General features: G+C 45.1%; 1 protein-coding gene across 3 annotated transcripts in view; it reads left to right on the forward strand.

Moving 5' to 3' along the window:
• Nucleotides 1-20,261, forward strand: part of PTPRA (protein tyrosine phosphatase receptor type A) — a 991,956-nt gene that overhangs the window by 485,065 nt on the left and 486,630 nt on the right. For all 3 annotated transcript variants that reach the window (XM_085642677.1, XM_085642678.1, XM_085642679.1), the window contains one exon: nucleotides 5,417-5,791. In XM_085642677.1, the coding sequence (XP_085498803.1) occupies nucleotides 5,417-5,791 (375 nt within the window). The remainder of the gene's footprint in view (nucleotides 1-5,416; nucleotides 5,792-20,261) is intronic.

Here is a 20,261-nt window from a genome sequence, read left to right on the forward strand (position 1 = left end):
GCAGGACGCCGGAGACGATCCGGTAAGCCGATGCGTGGGCTCTGGACTCGCCCCGGGCGCTAAATGCAGTCAAGCGCTCGACAACTTGCGCTGCTTCTCGTCCGAGGAAGGCACCCCCGGTCGCCCCCGCTTATTAGCTGATTACTACTTAATAGGGGACAGCGGGGAGAGCCCAGCAAGCCAAGGCGGGAGAGACAGAGAAACAAGTCTCACACCATCGCCATCTTGTCCAGACCCCCACTCACCAGGTTGTTTTAGCCAGAATCCCTTGTAAACCTCAAAATTTTACTAAAAAATATAATTTCCCTCACGTTTTTGTATTGAAATGTTCTGGAATCTGCGGGGAGCCACAAACTTCCGATACAAATGGTATCTCACTTGTGTGGGTAGGCCTGTTTTTGTGTATTTTTGAGCGCAATCACTCTTGTACATCTCGTTTTCTACCTTCTCACCCTAGGCCATACTTGTGGACAAGACCGGTGGGTGGTTAGGGGGCGGTACCGGGTTCCTCCTGTATTGAGCAAAGTCTTTGACCTCCAAGAAGTTGTTGCTCAAATCTGTTCCCTAACTATGTGAGCCAGCCTATCCTGCTACGTTTCTCAACTGTGCCACTATTGGGTGTAGTGTGGGTGTATGAAGAGTGCTGGCCATAGTGTTGTGTATGGTTTGCCACTACTGGGCAATAACTGAGCAGGTAAAACGGATCCTTCCGAGTCACTTCATCATGTACATGTGGTGATTTGGTATTCTCCATTTTACAGAGTCTATTAGGACTTTAGTATGTTCTCTAGATTTTTTTTTGCTGAAAATCAGTTGGAGAGTAGACGGAATGGAGAGTAGACGGAATGGAGAGTAGACGGAATGGAGAGTAGACGGAATGGAGAGTAGACGGAATGGAGAGTAGACGGAATGGAGAGTAGACGGAATGGAGAGTAGACGGAATGGAGAGTAGACGGAATGGAGAGTAGACGGAATGGAGAGTAGACGGAATGGAGAGTAGACGGAATGGAGAGTAGACGGAATGGAGAGTAGACGGAATGGAGAGTAGACGGAATGGAGAGTAGACGGAATGGAGAGTAGACGGAATGGAGAGTAGACGGAATGGAGAGTAGACGGAATGGAGAGTAGACGGAATGGAGAGTAGACGGAATGGAGAGTAGACGGAATGGAGAGTAGACGGAATGGAGAGTAGACGGAATGGAGAGTAGACGGAATGGAGAGTAGACGGAATGGAGAGTAGACGGAATGGAGAGTAGACGGAATGGAGAGTAGACGGAATGGAGAGTAGACGGAATGGAGAGTAGACGGAATGGAGAGTAGACGGAATGGAGAGTAGACGGAATGGAGAGTAGACGGAATGGAGAGTAGACGGAATGGAGAGTAGACGGAATGGAGAGTAGACGGAATGGAGAGTAGACGGAATGGAGAGTAGACGGAATGGAGAGTAGACGGAATGGAGAGTAGACGGAATGGAGAGTAGACGGAATGGAGAGTAGACGGAATGGAGAGTAGACGGAATGGAGAGTAGACGGAATGGAGAGTAGACGGAATGGAGAGTAGACGGAATGGAGAGTAGACGGAATGGAGAGTAGACGGAATGGAGAGTAGACGGAATGGAGAGTAGACGGAATGGAGAGTAGACGGAATGGAGAGTAGACGGAATGGAGAGTAGACGGAATGGAGAGTAGACGGAATGGAGAGTAGACGGAATGGAGAGTAGACGGAATGGAGAGTAGACGGAATGGAGAGTAGACGGAATGGAGAGTAGACGGAATGGAGAGTAGACGGAATGGAGAGTATTTGGGTGGCTATTTTAGCATCTCGCCAGAATTGTCCAGCCCACCCACATCATGTCTCCAGACCAGTCTGTGGTCTGTGGTCCTGCAAGGGATCAGGGCCATTGAAGAGAATGGATCTATATAGCTTTGATATACTCTTCGGATCCCAACGGGCCCACTATTACTTTTGCCTCCAGTGGATTGTATTCCAGTACACCTCCTAAATCTGTTCTATGCGAGTCTTTTATATGGCGGATCTGGAGGTATCCATGATAAAATGCGATTTGTGTAGTTGTAATTCCTCAGTTAAGTGTTCAAATAGGACTGTGTTATTCCCTACCCATATCTCCCACAGCCTGGAAATACAAATTAAGACCCAGGGCTGAAAGCCCGTAAGGTGTTACAAGCTTAAGCATAGTACCTGCGCAAAGGTGGAGGTTTGAGCTATCAGTCTGTTAATCTATTTCATATGTGTCAGTGCAACCCACCAGGTTGTTTTTGTTGCATCTCCTGCGTGCCACATAGTGCATGAAAGCTCATGTCGTGGAACCAAAAGGATTTTTTATGGTGCTGGGAGTGGGGCTGACTGCTGCACTCACTCAGCCGGGGTTTAGCAGAGGGTGGTCTTTGCATCTCCTGAAAGCCCATAGATCTGCTGCTTGAGATGCAGCAGGGGACCAAATGGGTGGAGCATTAGGTTCAGTTCTATGGAAAGTAAATTAGGCCTTGGCAAGTGTTTTGCCTTAAACTATGACCCTTCCTTTTTAGGTCTCGGCTAGCAAAGGCTACGCTTGCGCAGTCTCGCTCGCAAGATTTAATGACTTGGAGAAGAGGGGCTTGAACCCGCCCCTCTTCTCTCCTCTTCTCCATTGGCTGGCCTCTAAATGCTGGCCAGCCATTGGAGAAGAGGTTTGTCTCGCAAAACAAGCCCCGTCCTTTTCGGATTCGGGGGCGTGTTTTTTGTCGATTTTTCTCTGGGCGTGTTGTTCGAGAAAAACACGCCCCCGAATCCAAAAACGCTGCTGCCTTTCTCCGAGGCATTTCTGCTTTCACCTCGGAGAAAGGCAGTGGTGTGCTTGTTTGCTTCTGGGAGTAAGCCTCTCTGTATTCAGATGCTGCCTGTGTGCCTGTTTTCTGCCTCGCAGTGTGCTGGAATCCAGAGTTCGTCCCTCGGGGTCGCGTCCACATCCTTCCCCGTGCCTGAATGTGTAACGTAACCGGCACTCAAGTAAGGCGCTCCAAATCTCCCCGTGCCTGAATGTGTAATGTAAATACGGGGCCATGTAAAGCGCTCCAATACCTTCCGGGCGAGTTCACACTATATCATTACTTTGCCCGTCGGCTAGACTGCCGACTTTTGTGCTGGAAGCCAGAGTTCGTCCCTCGGGGTCGCGTCCACATCCTTCCCCGTGCTTGAATGTGTAACGTAGCCGGCACTCATGCCGGGCGCTCCAAATCTCCCCGTGCCTGAATGTGTAATGTAAATACGGGGTTATGTAAAGCGCTCCAATAACTTCCGGGCGAGTTCGCGCCATATAAATATATAACTCTGCCAGCTGGTGCTTTCGTTCTACTGCTGCCTACATTGGGAGAATAAAGGGGGTTAAGAGTGCTGGTTAAGTGTTGTGTTGAAGATTTGTGGTGGGGGTTATGAGCAATGCCAATAGCTCTAACTTTAACAATGCCGAGACCATTGCATTGTAAATGCTTGTTCTTTTTACATCGTTCAGAGTATTTAAAAATAGACCATGCCATTTTTAAAAAGACTAAAAATATTGAATCCAGTGTACAGTTTTGAAATACACAAGATATTAGTTTACTTTTCCTACAGTATTTCAAATGTTTTTTCTTTTACTTTTTTAAACTGTGTTTTACAAAGAAGCATTTGTAGAGCGAGTAGCTTGGCACTTGCTTTACAAAGCGTTTGCCAGTGCTTGTTAAAGTGACTGTCTGCTCGCAACTCTGTCCTACTCTTGCAATGCATATTCGAGTATGAGGTGAAATGGAACACATCCTGTTCACAAATTTACATGTTGCTCTGCAGCACATCTCTAATTTAAATGCCCGACTAAGGCAGCCCCCCAGGTTTGCTTCTGATAATTTAAATTAACTTTTTAGGCAGAACCGTGTCCCACTCACCATTTCCAAAACCTATAATTATGACATTTGTACAGGATATGTTTATGAGAACTGGCGCTAGCCAAAACCTTTTGATTTTACTAAAGTTATTTATAATATACATATAATGCCATGGTATTATCATATTATTAACATTTTTCTTCCGCCCTCTAAGGCGTAAAGCAGGGAGGCATGGATTTGTCCAGTTTGGCCATTGGCTTACTTTACAGTGCGTGACTGCAATCTGGCCTTATACAAGTTGTACACCCCCCCACACACACACACACAAGGATCCGTTCAGTGGCAGGGGTTAAAAAGGTAATGTGTGCTTCTTGAGACCAAAAAGGTTTTTTCTTTTAGCGATTTAATTTCCTTTTTTTTTTTTTTTGGCGTGCAGATTGACGAGGGACTGGCAGCTTCTCCAACAAAGTTGCGCAAAAACCTTGCCAACATATGCATTGACAAAACCCACAGCACTTGCTAGATCTTTTGGTGTTTACAATGCTTGTTTTCTTCCAGCTACCATCTTTATCTGTTGGAAGACTTACTGTCGTCCAGGTCAAACCAGGCCTTTCTGTTTCAGTACAGTACCAAGACCTTTCAGCAGTTCCTGCTGTACAAAGTAACTCCAAGTCACACCACCCTAATGTGCACTGATATACAATTACAATAGAGTATAGTAGGAACTTGATCCTGCTTTATGTGGCATGTCACTAAATACTGCATGCTTGTTGGAGACACTTACTTGACCTCTTCACGTCATTCTACCATCCCCGCTTTTATTCTGACAATATGAACTTTACCTCAGATTGCACAGGGTAAGTCACTACCCTCCTGCCTTTGATCGTGTGTGCATTGAGTTTAGATTAACACAGAATGTAATATAAGCCATAGAAAGATGCGGATATCCCGTCGTCTAAGCCCTGCCTAGATTGTAAAAATATGGACTCCCTCACCTAGCATCTGTGCTTTAAGCCATAGCAACACGCCTTACCTGGATTGGACAGGACATCTTCACTAGCATCTCTACTGTATGAGCAATAGGAAGCCGTCACTCCACCCCATTAGTCCTGCCTGACTACAAGGGTTTGGGACACGCTTACGTGTATATTGTAGAAGATAAGATATTCTAAATCCATCTTGAAATCCTCTGCTTCCTGAGAGTGCCTACGTTAATGCACAGGTTAGCGTTGCTTTGTCCTTTATTAAATTGACATTAAACATCATTTAAAGAAAACAAGTTAAATATAAAAAATAGCTTATGCTAGAATCATCGGAGCAGAGCTGAAATAGAGCTTTGAGCCGATGTACAAGATATCCACTAGGGAATCTAAGAGCTCATTATTAATTATGGATGATCCATCGAGCCACATAGTATGGTAAAGCACAACCTGCCCGTGAGTTACCTTGATGAAAAATTTCAATGGGAGTCTCCATGCAATGAGAAGGGAATGTTTGCTTTTTCGCTGTATGTGTTATGTATTGCATTTTTCTTTAAGCATTCATTGTTTTCATTCCAGCGCCTCCTGCAGTTGGACTTGCTCCCGACCCAAACAGTGGCAACTCCAGTCACAGTATCAACAGTGGAGATGTTGGCACCACAAGCTTGCACAACATAAATGGAAGCATCACTGTTTCTACTTCAACCCCGGAAGCTGCTACTGCTGCACCCACCACTCTTCCTGCTGGGACACAGTCCTCCAATGTAACGGAAGTGAATGCTACTCTGGTATCTCCCAATCAGACTGAGAAGGTGACTGTGGCTGCAGATTGGTCCACTACCGAGAAATTAAATGCAACGGTGCCAATTGCAGTTTTCACAGATGCTCCAACCACGCTTAGCGATATTAACGTCACCACTTCCACCATATTGGCGGATGAATTCACCACCTCAGGTACCATAACTAGTTACCATTCAGTGGCAATATTTAAATGTGCTAGGTCAGATGCATTGTTGTAAAAATACTTCTTTTGAAGACGTTCAATATCCCTGTCATGTATAGGTGTTTTTATTTTTGTTAATCGCAGTGCCAGAATGCTCTGTTTTTAGGCTTCCTGTTTTGTGAATACTTCAGAAGACTTCGCTGTGAAATGTGACACATACTTCTTGACAATCAGAAGAGTGACTTAAGCCCAAAGTTGAGGTTTGGTCAAAAACCTTTCTGGGTCAGCAATGTATGTATATCAAACCATGTTAGTCTCGTACTTTGGTTATTATTGCCTAATTATTTAGGATTTTAAATAACCTGAAGGTAGTCTAATATAACTATCTTTTGTGTTACTAGCACTGACCATATTCAGCATTTGTTTACGCACGCTGATGTTGCCTTTTCCCTCTTCCAACTTGAGAAAATTCTCAAATTCACTGTTGGGTATATTGTATAGAGAGTGGGAATCCTTCCTATCCTGTAGGTCTTTCACAGATATGGCGCATTTTCTTCAAACCCTACCACCGAGGTTCTGATTTGTTTATTTTAAATGTTTTTTTATTGTTTACAGTCATCATGTATATACTTTTTGTAGAGATTCGTGTTTATTTGGTATTGATTTGAAGTAAGACATTGCTATAATTTATTGAGGGTAATTTAGATTCTGTGATATTTTGAAAGAGTTGTAATTGAATGTAGGCTGTCAACTATTGTATTGAATAAAACCTTGTGCATTGAGGAAGGCGGTTTGACAGTTCTAAATATTGGAGTGCGTCTATCACCTTCTGAGTTAAAATTTGTAATAATGGTTTCTAAAGACTAATGTTTTGCTTCCAGAGCATAGGATACTATTCATGAGATAATAGTCAACAGCTTTAAAACATTCTACTGCAAAGCAGAATGGTCTCCCCTTTGGGACCTATTGGCTTTGGCAATGGTATCAGCCATACTATACAGTATCCCCGATGCTGTGCAGCATTGTTTTAAAAAAAGAAAATACTACCCTATGCGGCCAGCTCCGTCATTTTGTTAGCATGTGCACCAAGCATACACAAGCTTTTTTTTATTTATTTTTCTGTTTGATGTTGGTAAACAAAATAAATGTAGTGTGGGGGGAGCAACACTGGGGAAAATAGCACGGGGCAACACAGAGGGTAGAATGCAATATGTAGGAGGTGTTCAAAGCAACACGTGGAGTGCAGGTTAGGGAAAGGAACACCGTGCTTGGAAGGAACGCAGAGAGGGCAGGAGCAAACAGAGCGAATGGAATGTGAGGGGAACAGACTGATTTACGAGAGCACAATGTGGAGGTGGGAGGAGATGCACACATGGAAAAAGCATTATGGGGTGAAATAAGCACAAAAATGCACATGGAGCAGAAAGCGCATTGTGTGAGAGAGGAGACGACATACATGAGGAAGACAGCTAGAAAAAACACAGGCTCTTGTAGAGTGCTTAAACCAAAAGGAAAAAGTAGCAACCATAAATGGAAAAGTGGAAGGACGCCCGTAATAGATCCCTGCTCCAAGGGAAGGACAAATCCAAGAAGGAAAGTGAATCCCACACACGCTGATGAATTAGAAGCAAGTAAATGAGAGCGACAAAGAAGCCAACCAGTGCTAAGTGATGGGTGGGCTCTAAGCCCACTGTAAGCTAACAGTATGTCTTGCAACAGACAGTTTGTGCCATCTTCAGCGAGACCTAAAAATGTGGAGAGAATCTCCTCAAGAGCAAATATACGCTGTAATTGACATTAGGGTTGATGTTGTGTGAGTGACGTCCACCATGTAAAAACTTTGAAGACCTTTTATGTAAGAGGCCTTTGATTTTGCCAGTCTTCATTTTAATGTAAAATTTCAATGTTTCTTTGGTAGATTTGGCTGTCTGTCCTCTGGTTCTAGTTAGCATTATGTATCGCTTTTGATTTTTCTCTGGCAGTACCTCAGCAGTCAAAGAAAATTAACATAACATCCTTGTCGAATAATATCCCTTATGTTTTAATGGATTGGTCTGTCTTTTTGGGCAAGAATTTTAGATTTTCGGTCTGCTTTGTGGGTTTTAGTTCACCTGGAAAGCCCCAGGATGCAATTCTGAATATTACATTTGACATACTGTCCATTCACAGGCGTAAGCACGCTGATGACTCCCTTTCAGTAACTATCTAACTTGGGGCAAGCCCATATCCTGTTTTTAAGTCCAGCTTTCCAGTTGGTGGCATCTTGGACATTCAGAGCTGGTTCCAGGAAATTGTCGGTTTTGCTTAGTGCATAATATTACATGTGAAACACATTGGATTGGGTCTGTTTAAATCTGGCATTGCAAGAAACTTTTTTGTGAGCATCGTAGCACCTTCCCATTTCTTGTGTTTGCAATGTATTTCTCCCATTTTTCTATTAGATCATTTTAGGGACATGCTTGTGTTGAACTCTTGGTGGCAGCCGTTGAACCGGGAGTTTGAGCCTTTCCACTGTGTAGAAGGGAGATGAGTTCTGAAGCACCATCTCTTGACAACCATCTCTACTTACTGGGCCACTTTGGGATTTTCTGAGTCCTCCAGCATGCCAAATATGCATATATTACTTTGCTCAGCCCTCCATTTGGTGTCTTCTGCCCTGCCCTCTAGGAATCTGATCTGTATGTGAGTCCCTGAACTTGTTTCTGTAAGTCATGACTTTTGGACTGAAGTTCCCCTTTATGGCCCCCTTCTGCTCATCTTTTTTAGAAGGTTTTCTTTGACATTTCTGGTCTTAGTTAGTCCTAATGATCCTATCCAGCTTATCTGAAGCTCAATTCTCTTCGTTGGTCGGGACCTATCATCCCTGCCGAGTAGTCAGTCTTTCCAGGCCTAGGCTCTCTAATACATGCTTCTACCATATGCAGTGTTTTCTTGCTAGCCTTGTATTTACCCATTTTCTTGTTTTTGGGTAAAGTTATCCGGCTTGATCAGGAGAAACAAATATGGTGTTAGGTGTACCCAGACTTGACAGGTTTAATTTCAACACTAGTGAGAACTGTGTAGGTAATTGCAGGAGAAATTCATTATATTTGTTGATCACAACCTCGTATTGTCTTATGATTGTCCGAAGGGGGCTTCGTGCTTTCTCCCATTACCAGCCTTATAGGTTACTGTTAGCCAGTGACTGGGCATGAACGTGAGCAGTGGCTCCACTCCAGGATAAATGTAGGCCAAGACCATTTTAGATGTCTAGTGCCCACTGTTCACTCCCTAAGAATCTCTTAACTTGCATTGCCCCCAGCTCTAGCTGTGCCTAGACTCCAAAGGCTCAAAGGCTCCCTAAAACAGAGTCATCATCTAATGCTCGCCCTTTGGGCTCTTGGTCTAGTTTTTTGAGTTATTGGTGGCACTTCTCTCAAATGATGTTACCCTCCCCTCTTCCCCACCCCCCCTCATCAGAGCCCAGACAGTTTCTCAGAGGAGACATCCCACCTTGTTGGACAAAGTTGGTAGATTGCAGGCACTGGCCTGGCCTTCATAGGAGAGTGATACTCAAGCAGGTTGTGCTTGGTGTGTTAATCCTGCTTCCTTGGCCATTGTCAAAATTGGGTGATGCTTTTTGCTAGCATGGAGGAGGTTAACTGGGGTCAGAGTGTAGTGAGGTTTAACAGGGCCCATTCCCAAAAGCTTCCATTTTACAAGTTCATGTTGTAAACTTTACATCTTTTCAGACTGTGACGTTTACATACGCACATAATGTACTCTGAAAGTCTTTTGCTTGCAAGCACATTTCTTCGTAAGCATTTTATCAATACACTGTACGTTCTGTTCAAGGATAAAGTACATTGAGCATGCTGCTCTTGTATTTTGTTGTCTGTTCGAAACCAGCTCTGAATCCAAAAGGCAAATAATAACACAAGCAAAAGGACCTCCGAAACAGTGCGAACCGAACCAGTTTTGATCATATAAACTGCTTCTGAGCTTTGATCGCCACAGGAGCACTTTCATGGATTATCCTGAATGTTCGCCCGTGACTAATTGCCAGCCCTGCTGACTTCCATCATTAGCCTGCAAAGGATGGCGGCCTGTTGTACACCAGACTGGCTCCCGGACACAGCACACTTCAGTAAATGGGGAGATAAGCTGCTCCAAGAGATCTTGCAGAAAGCACTTCTTACTATGCTCTCTATAGTATAGTTAGTTTTATGTAGGGTTATCATTCTGATATATATTCATATATTTATATAGTCAATACAATGTTATGATGGTTGAATTATTTATCATCTTCACCATTCTTGTAATGCTGGAAGCAATGTTTTGTTTCCTTCTACTAACAATTGCAGCTCACGAGTTTTACACAAGAATCTAATTGCTCCAATAAATGTTTGAAATGCCAATTAGTGTATTTCTTGCTTCTCGCTTTGGGCATGCCTCAGGTGACAACGAAAGGGTAGATCTGTTTCCACGATTTCCTTGGGTAGGATTAGAGTAGTCCTTTTCAGAGGTTGCAGACATCATCCGGTACTCTGTCAGGTTTAGGGGTCCAGATTGCGCACTGCGAGCTGGTCAGGAATTGGACCAGCATATTCTGATTATATGCTTGGACCCAGTCCCCATATTTCGACCCAAATGTTTTCCAAATGCACAGTCCTATTTAATAAGGAGGAGCTGTACGACAAGAGGGGGTCTCGCAATTGGCAGCGCCTTGGCTCAATTAGTTCCGGATAAGCTACCTCTGCTCTTGTTCCATTCATGACTCTGCCACCTCTCCTGGGTAAAAATCCCAGTCTCAAACTGGGAGTGAGGAGAGCTCAATGCTCACTCTCCAAAGTGTGGGAGGAGACCCAGACATTTGCGTCCGCCTCTTGGTGACCCTACCAGCCACCCAGTTGGTGTCCCCAGAAATGGTGCTCAGAGTTTCTGTCCAGCCAGTTCAGATTGACACCCTGTAGGTGCAGAAGGCCCGGTGATATGCCACAGGGCGACTTCTGTTCCCCTTCTTTTCCAATGGAGGTGCAATCTATTAGTTAGAAGGGTGGTGAAGTGGCTTGCTTGCTTTTGCCTCCCTCTTTGCTTGCCTGCTTACGCACACACCATGTGCGTTTGCCTCTTTCTGTTTCCACCAGGTCTATCTCGTGGTGCTGGCTTCTCCTGCCTATTTCTGCTGGGAGGAAGGGGAGGGAGTTTAATTCGGGTGCCCGGCGCCACCCAGGTATCTATGTCACTTGCCCTGCTGCAAATGGCTTGATCCAGGCCTGAAGAGCTTTGGCTTGAGGTGGATTGTAAGGCACAGAATGGGAACTCGACTGCCCTGCGACGGCCATCTTTTGAGCCTAGGTTCAATCCCCTGGGGCTGGAATTCTAGATCATGGTTTTTGGTGCAATAAACATGGAGCTGTTTACTATTTAGTTGGAAGATCTATAAGATTGTTTTATAGGGAGGTGGCCCCAGAGCTAGCTTGAAGTGGTTCAGAGGGAGAGGGCTGCTCATTACCTGTGACATACCCCTCAGTGTAACACAGTCATAACTCCAGGGGCACAAAGATTCTGCCATGTTGAATTGCACTGTGAATGGTGCACTGTGGGATAGTTTGCACTGAGGCAAACAGGATGTGATTTTGTCCCTTTGTGACGCTGTGTCCAGGAGTCACACTTCACCCACAGGCTAGTGAATTGAATCAAACGTAGCCCCTCACACTGTCACCTGATAACAATGTATGGGCTTGTGACAGAACAGAAGAGAATTGGACCTGATGTCTGCCCTCTGTGGAGATGTGAAGGATTGGACCTGCTATCACTTGTACCCAAGACTAAGAACGGGACTCCAAGGGTATGCTGGCTGACCTTCTTTGTGACTACAGGGACATCAAAAGTTGCAAGAGACCTTTGCTGAGGTCCTTAACCAAGCATACTTGTGTAAGAGCAAAGGTCAGTAAAATGTCACAAGATGGTGAAACCAGTGGCGGCTGTGAGGGGGTGTTAGTAAAGAACTTACCTGAAGCCGCCGCCGGCCTCTCGCGTCACTCCTCCTGTCCTCTTCATGGTCCCAATAGCCCCTGGTACAGACTCCCATCCAATCCCCATGCTGCTCATGCTATGAGAGCTGAAAAGACACTCCGCTCAGGGCAGGGAGTCTTAGGGGTTTCTCCAGCTCAGCTGTTCAATGCAGCCTGGCTGGAGAAACCTAAGTGCACATGTGTGTTTATCCAGCCTGCGACGGCTGGCCAAACACATATGCGCACTTGGAAAGTGTACATAGCACTCCTCCTCCCATGCCTCGTTGCCCCCTCCCTACAGCTCTGGCTCAGAGCCGGCAAATGAAAAATAAAGCTATGCTAGAACATAGTTTTATTTTTCATTTGCTGGCTCTGAGCCAGGAAGTGGGGCAATACTCCTCTGCCATTGCGGAGGAGCCGCCGCTGGGTGGAACACAGTCTCAGACATTTGCCCAAAGTTACTTTTTATCTTCCACGTGTAGAGCAGAAGCCTGACTTAAATATGCTAATACCTCTGGTCTGTACACAAATCTGGACATACTCGGTGGGCAAACTACGTTCGAAGATCCTGTTCATTACTTAATCACATCAGTCACCCCAAAATAGTTATACAATTCTTGGGTTTATTTTAACAATGCTTTCAATCAATAACTAACGGGTAACATATTTTTTCTTAATCACTTAGAATAGTCTAGACCTGCAATAAACATAATGACAGCCTAAAGATGAGCCTTGCCTTCACAGCCTCATTAGTCACAATCAGTCTGATCTTAGATATAAAGGGAAAGTGCTATTATTAATTGTTTTTATCAGTTTTTTAAATTAAAACTGTGGCAATGCCACCAATAAAACATAACTTTGGGACAACAATAGATCCCTTAGTGAAACATACCAAGTAAAATAAAAACATAGTATTGCTGGATATGATTCGGCCTGGTAATAAACATAGTTTCATTGAAATCAACATTTAACACCGGGGACTAATAAGATAAGCATCTGTTGATCATGTAGGATGTAATGTAGTTATTAATACGTGGATGTAGTTTTGGTGATTTGTAAGATTTGGGGACTAATGTTTGATGTAGGTCCTAGCAACATTGGGTTTGAGGTTGAGGGCAGGAGTGAATTTGTAGAATAACGTTTTGATAAGTTTACGCACTCTAGCTTAATTGGGGAAACTAGCATGTTGATGCAGGCAGTGAGTGCATCAAAATAAAGGATTTTAAGCAAGGCAACAACATGGGAATGTAATGACTGGTCTTTTCAGTATGGACGGTGGCAGGAGAGGGTTTTTATTCTTTTTTTTTGTGTGTAGGAAGAACGATGATAGATTTTGGAATGGCCTTGCTTGCTGACAACCTGTCTCCAGTGCTGTAGTCTCCTTTGTCTCAAGGGTTAGTAGTCCGTGGGTAAATGTGGTTCAGCAATATAATTACAACGGATTAATTCTGAATTTGCACTGGCCATCACCTCCTCTGTAAATTGTATTTTCCTCCCTTTCTGCATTCTCCCAGACGTGTGTATCCGATCTTCTATCTCCTGTTTGTTCTAGAGTGCTCCTACAATGAGTACTTGTTCTTATTTATAAAGTAATGGTTGTTGAACCTAAATAAACTTTATATGCTCACACGCCAAGCTTTACATAGACATTACTACTAGTTTAAGTATGTTTCAAGCATTTGTATGCACAGTTTGAGATGCACATTCTTCAGGCTCTGGATAGGGCGGCATCTCTCCTGCTGCAGTCACCCTCCCAATAGGTCTGGCTTGCTGTTTGCAGTGGTTGTCACAATGTTGTTCCTGGTTGTTCTTTGGGTGCACGATCAGGCCCACTGTGAATGCCACTCTGTTGAATATTTACTGCAGCCATCTGACCCTCTGAATCAACTCTGCAGCATTTCAGGTAGGATGGTAGATTTCACTCGACGAGGAGCCTGCAGCTCACACGATCTGCTTCACACTGCTTTTGTCCTGCTTTTTACCCTTTAGAGTGAAGATCCTTCAGCCCTCAGATGGAAACACAGCAGATTAGTCTTCTACATTTCACATTACCTGTTGGTGTATTTCACATATCCTCACTTTGCCTGAACAGTGCAACAGAAAGTGATACGGGCACTTGCAGAATGCTTTACGTTTCCTGAAGGCATGCTCTGTCAGTAATAACGAGTAACATGCATTTTATCAGATGGCACCTTGCTGCTGCAAAGCAGCACCTGAATGTTGTTTTATATGAAGAATGTAAAGGGTTCTCTATGCGTACTGGGTTATGAGAGCCCCAGAAGTGTCCCATTAGGTCCACCCCAGTACAGCGCTAGAGCATCATCCACATCTGACATTAATTAGCCTTAGCTTATGTTATATTTGGTATCTGATGTGGAGCTGCAACTGAGCAAGAGTCATCCTGTTAAACAGTTCTCTACTGGTGTTTTTTCCCCTGAACCACATTGGTCTGGTAGGCAGTTTGATGGAAATTAATTATCCTCTCTGAGATGTTACTTAAAGGGGAAGAATGTGGACCTTCTGATGTGAATGTGAAGTGTTTAGTGGGTAGGGTCTGCATAGTGGGTGAGGCATTGGGGCCCTCCTAACCCGTACCATCTATTGTTGTGTTGTCATGTAGTGGCAATGGGTCTTGTGTCCTTTTAGAGGATCTAGGACGTTGTGTCTTAGTTTAGTGCAGTTTGTGAATCTTCATCCTGGGCTCTAGGTTCTGTTGCTGAAATACCACCCCAGTTTCCTGGTTGACTTGTAGTTGAAACATGTCTGTACCTAGCTTGCTCTGTTTATGTAGCTCATGGCTGCATTTTTGTGTGCACAATTCCCTCCGTCCCACTGTATTCATGACCTCTCGCCTCATCGCCTTATTTTAATTGTCCACCAGTGTTGTTTTCTGAGGGTCTTTGTCCTTAAATGTGTTCTTTGGGGTCCTTTGTCTCTAATTCCATGTGTATGTTTGTGATATGTTGTGGTTCTATGTTGTTAGAACTGTATTTAAGTGTGTGTTTTAGTTTAAAGCATAGGGGTAGTAGGAGAAGAGCAGTGTTTAAGATTTGGGAAGGAGAATGATTGGAAGAATAGCATGAGGGTTAATGAAGTATAGTGAGGAGTAGAATACCATGAGGCAGAAGAAAGGGGTGGGGGGGAAGCAAATAGGGAGAACGAAGTAAGCGTGTAGGAGAGTAGCGTTATTTTGAATGAAACATGTTTTTTATTTTCGAAAATCCCCCGGTACTGCCTAACTTCTGCTGCAGGCCGCTTTCGTTCCCCGCTGTTCACTCCTCCTTTGGCAATTGCATTTTTTGATTACCTCCCACACTGCAGATTTGTCAGGTACGTACCTCCTCCCCGGATTATACAGGCCCCCCAACACCCACTCAATGACTACACTGCCTCTCTCCCTCATCTAGCCTTCGCTGCATGTGGTCGCTGAAGATGAACTCCATGGGGCAAGCGATTATAAGGCTTTAGGGCAATGACTTATTGTGACATGAAGTTTGAGGCTGGAAGGACTGGCTTTGGAGAATGCGGTAGTGTACGTAGACCAGGGAAGAAACGAGGCTGTAGCAGATAAAAGATAAATACATATTCCTGTATTGAGCTTTATGGCGAGGGCATCATAACCTACCAGCCCAGCTCTTTAGCTCCAACCACCTGGCTTCGCTGGGAGGTAGGCGTAACCTGGAGCCCCGTGATAGATTGGAAGGGGGGGGGGGCAGACCGAGTGGGATGGAGGGGAGACAAGACAGTGAAAGCAAGAGCGCTGTACTGATACAATGACCTAGTAAGAGCCCATGAAGTGTTTAGATCTGACAGAGGGGACCTGCCATGGAGGTGCCTCATTGGGTTGCAAAAGGAGAGTCTGGGAAAAGCATCTGTGGCAGGAAGCGCCTTGGCGTGTCTCAGACAGAAGGAAGCGTGCCCAGGGGCCGCTGCTCTGGTTTGAATGGTAGCGAGCGGCGCAGATGATGGAAAACAAATTAGGGTGGCAGATGGGAAAAAATTAGCGTTGAATAAAGGGGCCCTTTATTTGAGCACATCCAGCGAGCAGAGTCTGAGGAAGAGCAGGGCTGCTCGCACTGAAAGGGGAAGGGAACGAGGTGGGCTGTGCCCCATTCTCCCTCACCCAAAGGGGCCGGCGCCCACCCTCGAGTTGCAACAGCGACCGCGGCATCTCACAGGGTTAACTGCAGCTCCTGCCTGGCAACACGGGGTGTGTGAGCGCTTTCCTCCCCCACCCTAGAGCTACATACTTTCAAAATGTCAACTTTAATGTTGCTGGTGGAGAGGTGTCATAATGTGTCTCTGTGAAGGGTAGGTAGAGAAATCTACTCTCAGCCGCGTTTGACACGGTGAACCACGTACAACTGGTGGATCGTGTCCGTCGGCTGGGAGTTACTGGGGAAAGTCCTCCAATGGATTGCTTCCTTTTTGGAGGGTCGGTCCCAGAAGGTCCAAATAGGGCAACATAAATCTAGTCTTGGCATCTTGCCATGGGGAGTTCCGCAGTGCTCTGCGTTGTCCCCTCTGCTTTTCAATATTTATCTCCAGCCTCTGATAGCAGCATTGGCTAGACTGATTTGTCAGATATATAACTATGCCGACGACACTCAATTGTCCACATTGATAATTCTTCTCAGGCATAGCTCAAGGTACAGAACATCCTATGAATTGGATGACTCTGAACGCACTCAAAGTAAATCCGGATAAGACGGGGGTGCTTGCTATTGCTACTGGGGCTAGCACCTGGTCCAGTCTCTTCTGGCCACAAGAGCTTGGCACTACTCGGATACAGGTACCAGCAGTGAAGAGCCTGGGTATCAGGTTAGACTCCAAGTTAACGATGAATAACCAGGTAGCTGCTGTAGTGGGGAGCTGTGTGGGATTGATGAGGCAATTAAGGAAACTTGTACCCTTGCTGTCTTTTGCTACCATGCGCACTGTGGTGTTGGCTTTAATCCTGTCACGCCTGGATTACGGCAACGCAGTATACCGAGGACTTCCCGATAAACTTCAGGTGGTTTTAAATGACGCAGCGAGACTGATCCTTAAACTGTGAAGAACACATGCCACACCATTGCTTCGGCAGTTACACTGATTCCCTGGTAAGAGGGGGGGGTCAGGTTTAAGGGCCTGTGCATTGCACATAAGGCTAAGGGTGGAGCGGCGCCTAGCTACATCAAAAACAGTCTGAAGCCTTATGTGCCTGGCTGTTGCCTTCGTTCATCAGGGACACACCTGCTGGCCTGTCCGTGCTTTTACAGAACCCCCTTGACGGGTCTTGTCTTCTCGGCTGTGGTTCCCCAGATCTGGAATAAATTACCAGAAAGTCTGCGCGGGGAGACACCTCTCCTTCCATTTAGGAAGAAACTCAAGACCATCCTGTTCACCGAGGCGTTTGGATAAGTTCACCCCAATTCTGCCCTACCTGCAAGTGATATGACATCTCGGGTTCATGGTAATAGTGCTTAGAGACCGTTGGTGATTTGGCACTTTACAAATATAATCTAACATAACATAACTCTAAGTGGTGCAGAGTCTGGGAAAAACATCTGTGCCAGGAAGCACCAGGGGCGTGTCTCAGACAGAAGGAAGCGTGCCAGGGGGAAGACGCTCAGGATTGAATGGTAGCAAGCGGCGCAGATGATGGAAATCAAATTAGGGAGGCAGATGGCTAAACATTAGCGTCGAATAAAGGGGCCCTTTATTTGAGCAAACCCAGTGAGCAGAGTCTGCGGAAGAGCAGGGCTGCTCGCAATGAGGGGGGAAAATAACGAGGCGGGGTGTGCCCCATTCACCTGCACCCCGAATGGGCCGGCGCCCGCCCTTACGTTGCAACAGCGACTGCGGCATCTCACACAGTCCTTTCAAAATGTCTGCTTTAATGTTGCTGGTGGAGAGGTGTCCTAGTGTCTGTGAAAGCAGGCGCCGAAATCACTGAAAGCGGCGCCGTAAACAAACAAGCGCAGCCAAAGCGGACGGCACTGACGAAAAGAAAAAAGTGCTAACTTGCTTTTAAAGGAGAGCATGTAAAACCGCCAGTAAAAGATCCAGTCCGGGTGGGCGGGGCCAAAAGAGGTAAGGTGGCAACCAGCAGGGACTAAAAAGCCTCCGGTCCAATCATCACACTCCGTTTAGTATAATCAATGACGCCAAAAGACTCACACCAATAAAGTACGGGCGGAGCAGAGACACAGCTTCTGAAACCATATTGATTCCAAGAAGCCCTTGCAGAGCGAGCAGCGCGTGCGCGCTGCAACGCCAGGCGAGACCTAAAAAATGAACAGGATAAGTGGACGGCTAACAGGGATATCTCAGCAGAGGAAGGTGTAGCTCTGCGACCTGTGACATGTGAAATGAAGGTCTTATATCGGAGACGGGCGATGGATAGCTTGCTGTGACACTGAGCAAGTTATCAGCCATAAGAGCAAAGGATTGATCTGCTAAAGGTGAGGGGTAGGTAGCTTAGCAGTCCAGTGAAGGACAGCAGTGCTGACCGTAACCAGTGAGGAGTAGCTCTGTCTATGAAAAATGAACTGTGTGCTGCCTGCTCTGAATGTGGAATTAGTTACCCGAGTGAATACCCTTGTTTACTACGAATTGTCACTATTCGGCTCTAGCGCATGAAGTTACATGGAAGTTTGGAACGTATGTACAGTTGGGGGAAGTGCTTAGTTATGAAATCCAGTAATAACCATATTGTTGATGAAAAACCAGGGTGCTGAAAAGTGAGGCAGCTAACTTGTAACGTTATCGTTTTTATTCCTGCCCTATATTAAAAACAATATACATGTTAATGAATTGAAGCCCTTCTAAAAGTTGCTCAGGGCTTTTGTGTAAGGCCTAAAATATTAGGGTCTCACCCAGTAGCGCCTCTAAGCACCAAATGGAAACTTGCCTTTTCATTAAAAAGAACTGGCAGGTGTCTCTCATTCCCTCTCTACAGACCACTACTACCGTAGTGTGAAGAGTAGGCAAACCTCTGAGGGAATCTGATCTGATGGAACCCAAGCTCCTCCCCGTAGCCAGCAATCCGCACACACACAATATGAATGGTATTTTATGCTATAAGATTAATATACAAATTAGGGCCAAAGTCAATTGAGCCACAACCATATGCCTTCGTATATCCTTAGCCTTTTAGTCTAAAACCTAACCGGTTGTCTAAAAGCATGGTTATATCAGTTCTTCATGCTATGCCAAATCATGTAATGCCTCCCCTCCCTGTGCCATCGGGCCTAACGTCAGAACTTTCAGCATCTCCTCCAGCATCTAATGTGTCCAGCCCTGCCCTGACACCCACTATCTTATGTACCATTCTTAAGCATGTTGTCCTATCGAGCAAGTAGGGGTCAGCTCATGCTGTGCTCTTGTAATCATTATACAGGATATTGAACAATGCTTCCTGTTGAAAACGTAGTTCTACATAGAAGCTCACTGCTACTTTTCATCCTTCTTCCTGCAGGATGGAACATACAAGGTCAGCTCTCCTTATGAGCAGTACATGAGTCAGCATAGAAATGTTCCTTTTCTGCCTTGTTAGCATGAGTTGAAGAAAAACCTGCCAACTAAGCACACAATCGTTAGCTGCACTATTCAACCAAGTTAGCCCACTTTCTACGTCTTGCACTATGATTACACACATTCCAGCACTTGTAAATGCACAGCAGTGTTTACATACAACGAGGCCAGTATCAATGTAACAGATATATTTAGAAACCTTGCTACTCGTGTTGGGATATTCTTGCAACAGTTATATTGCGTTTCATTTAAACAAATATGAGGGAATAAACTGTTGGCTATAGAACATAGGCAGCAGTTAAAAAAAAAAAAAAAAAAAAAGTCGGCCGTAGAGTAATTTATGGTTAGTCTAATAACAAGTACAAAAATAACATGCAGCTTTTAATGGAACTGGAGGTTTTCTGGCTTTATGGAATCTGTGTGGGGGTGTTATAAGCCCATCCCTTGGTGGCTCTATGAAGCTACCTATAAGTACCGTATGGAGTCTGCCCAGGAACAAATTAAACCCGTAGGTTGGAGGCAAGTTTACCACCTATGTATTCCCTGATTTGCCTGTACTCCACTGTTTCCCAACTGAAGTCATCTGTAGGAAGAAGGAGATAGTTGAACCAAAAAGGTGGGGTGTGGGGAGAAAAGGATTGGTCTGGATGAAGTGGCAAGGTTCTGGCCCTAGTCTCCCTCCATGGCCCTTACAGACTCAAAACAGGGAAGACTTCTTTGGAAGAAGCCCTTGCGTTTTCAGCGCTTTATTTATAGATCCAGGCCGGATGCCCTGTGAGGGAGGTTAAAGAGTTGAAGGGGAAGCGGAGTACCTGCCCAATCCAAGATGGCCCAACAATAGTGAGAGAAGTTGAGAGGTAGGTCAGTGGAATGGGCTAGAGAATTAACGCCTGCAAGCAAAAATAAATTCCAATTGTCCTAGCACAATCTATATTCATTTTCATAAATTAAAGCAAAAACCTAATTT

This window comes from Triturus cristatus, chromosome 2_2 (assembly GCF_964204655.1).
Source record: "Triturus cristatus chromosome 2_2, aTriCri1.1, whole genome shotgun sequence".
Taxonomy (NCBI): domain Eukaryota; kingdom Metazoa; phylum Chordata; class Amphibia; order Caudata; family Salamandridae; genus Triturus; species Triturus cristatus.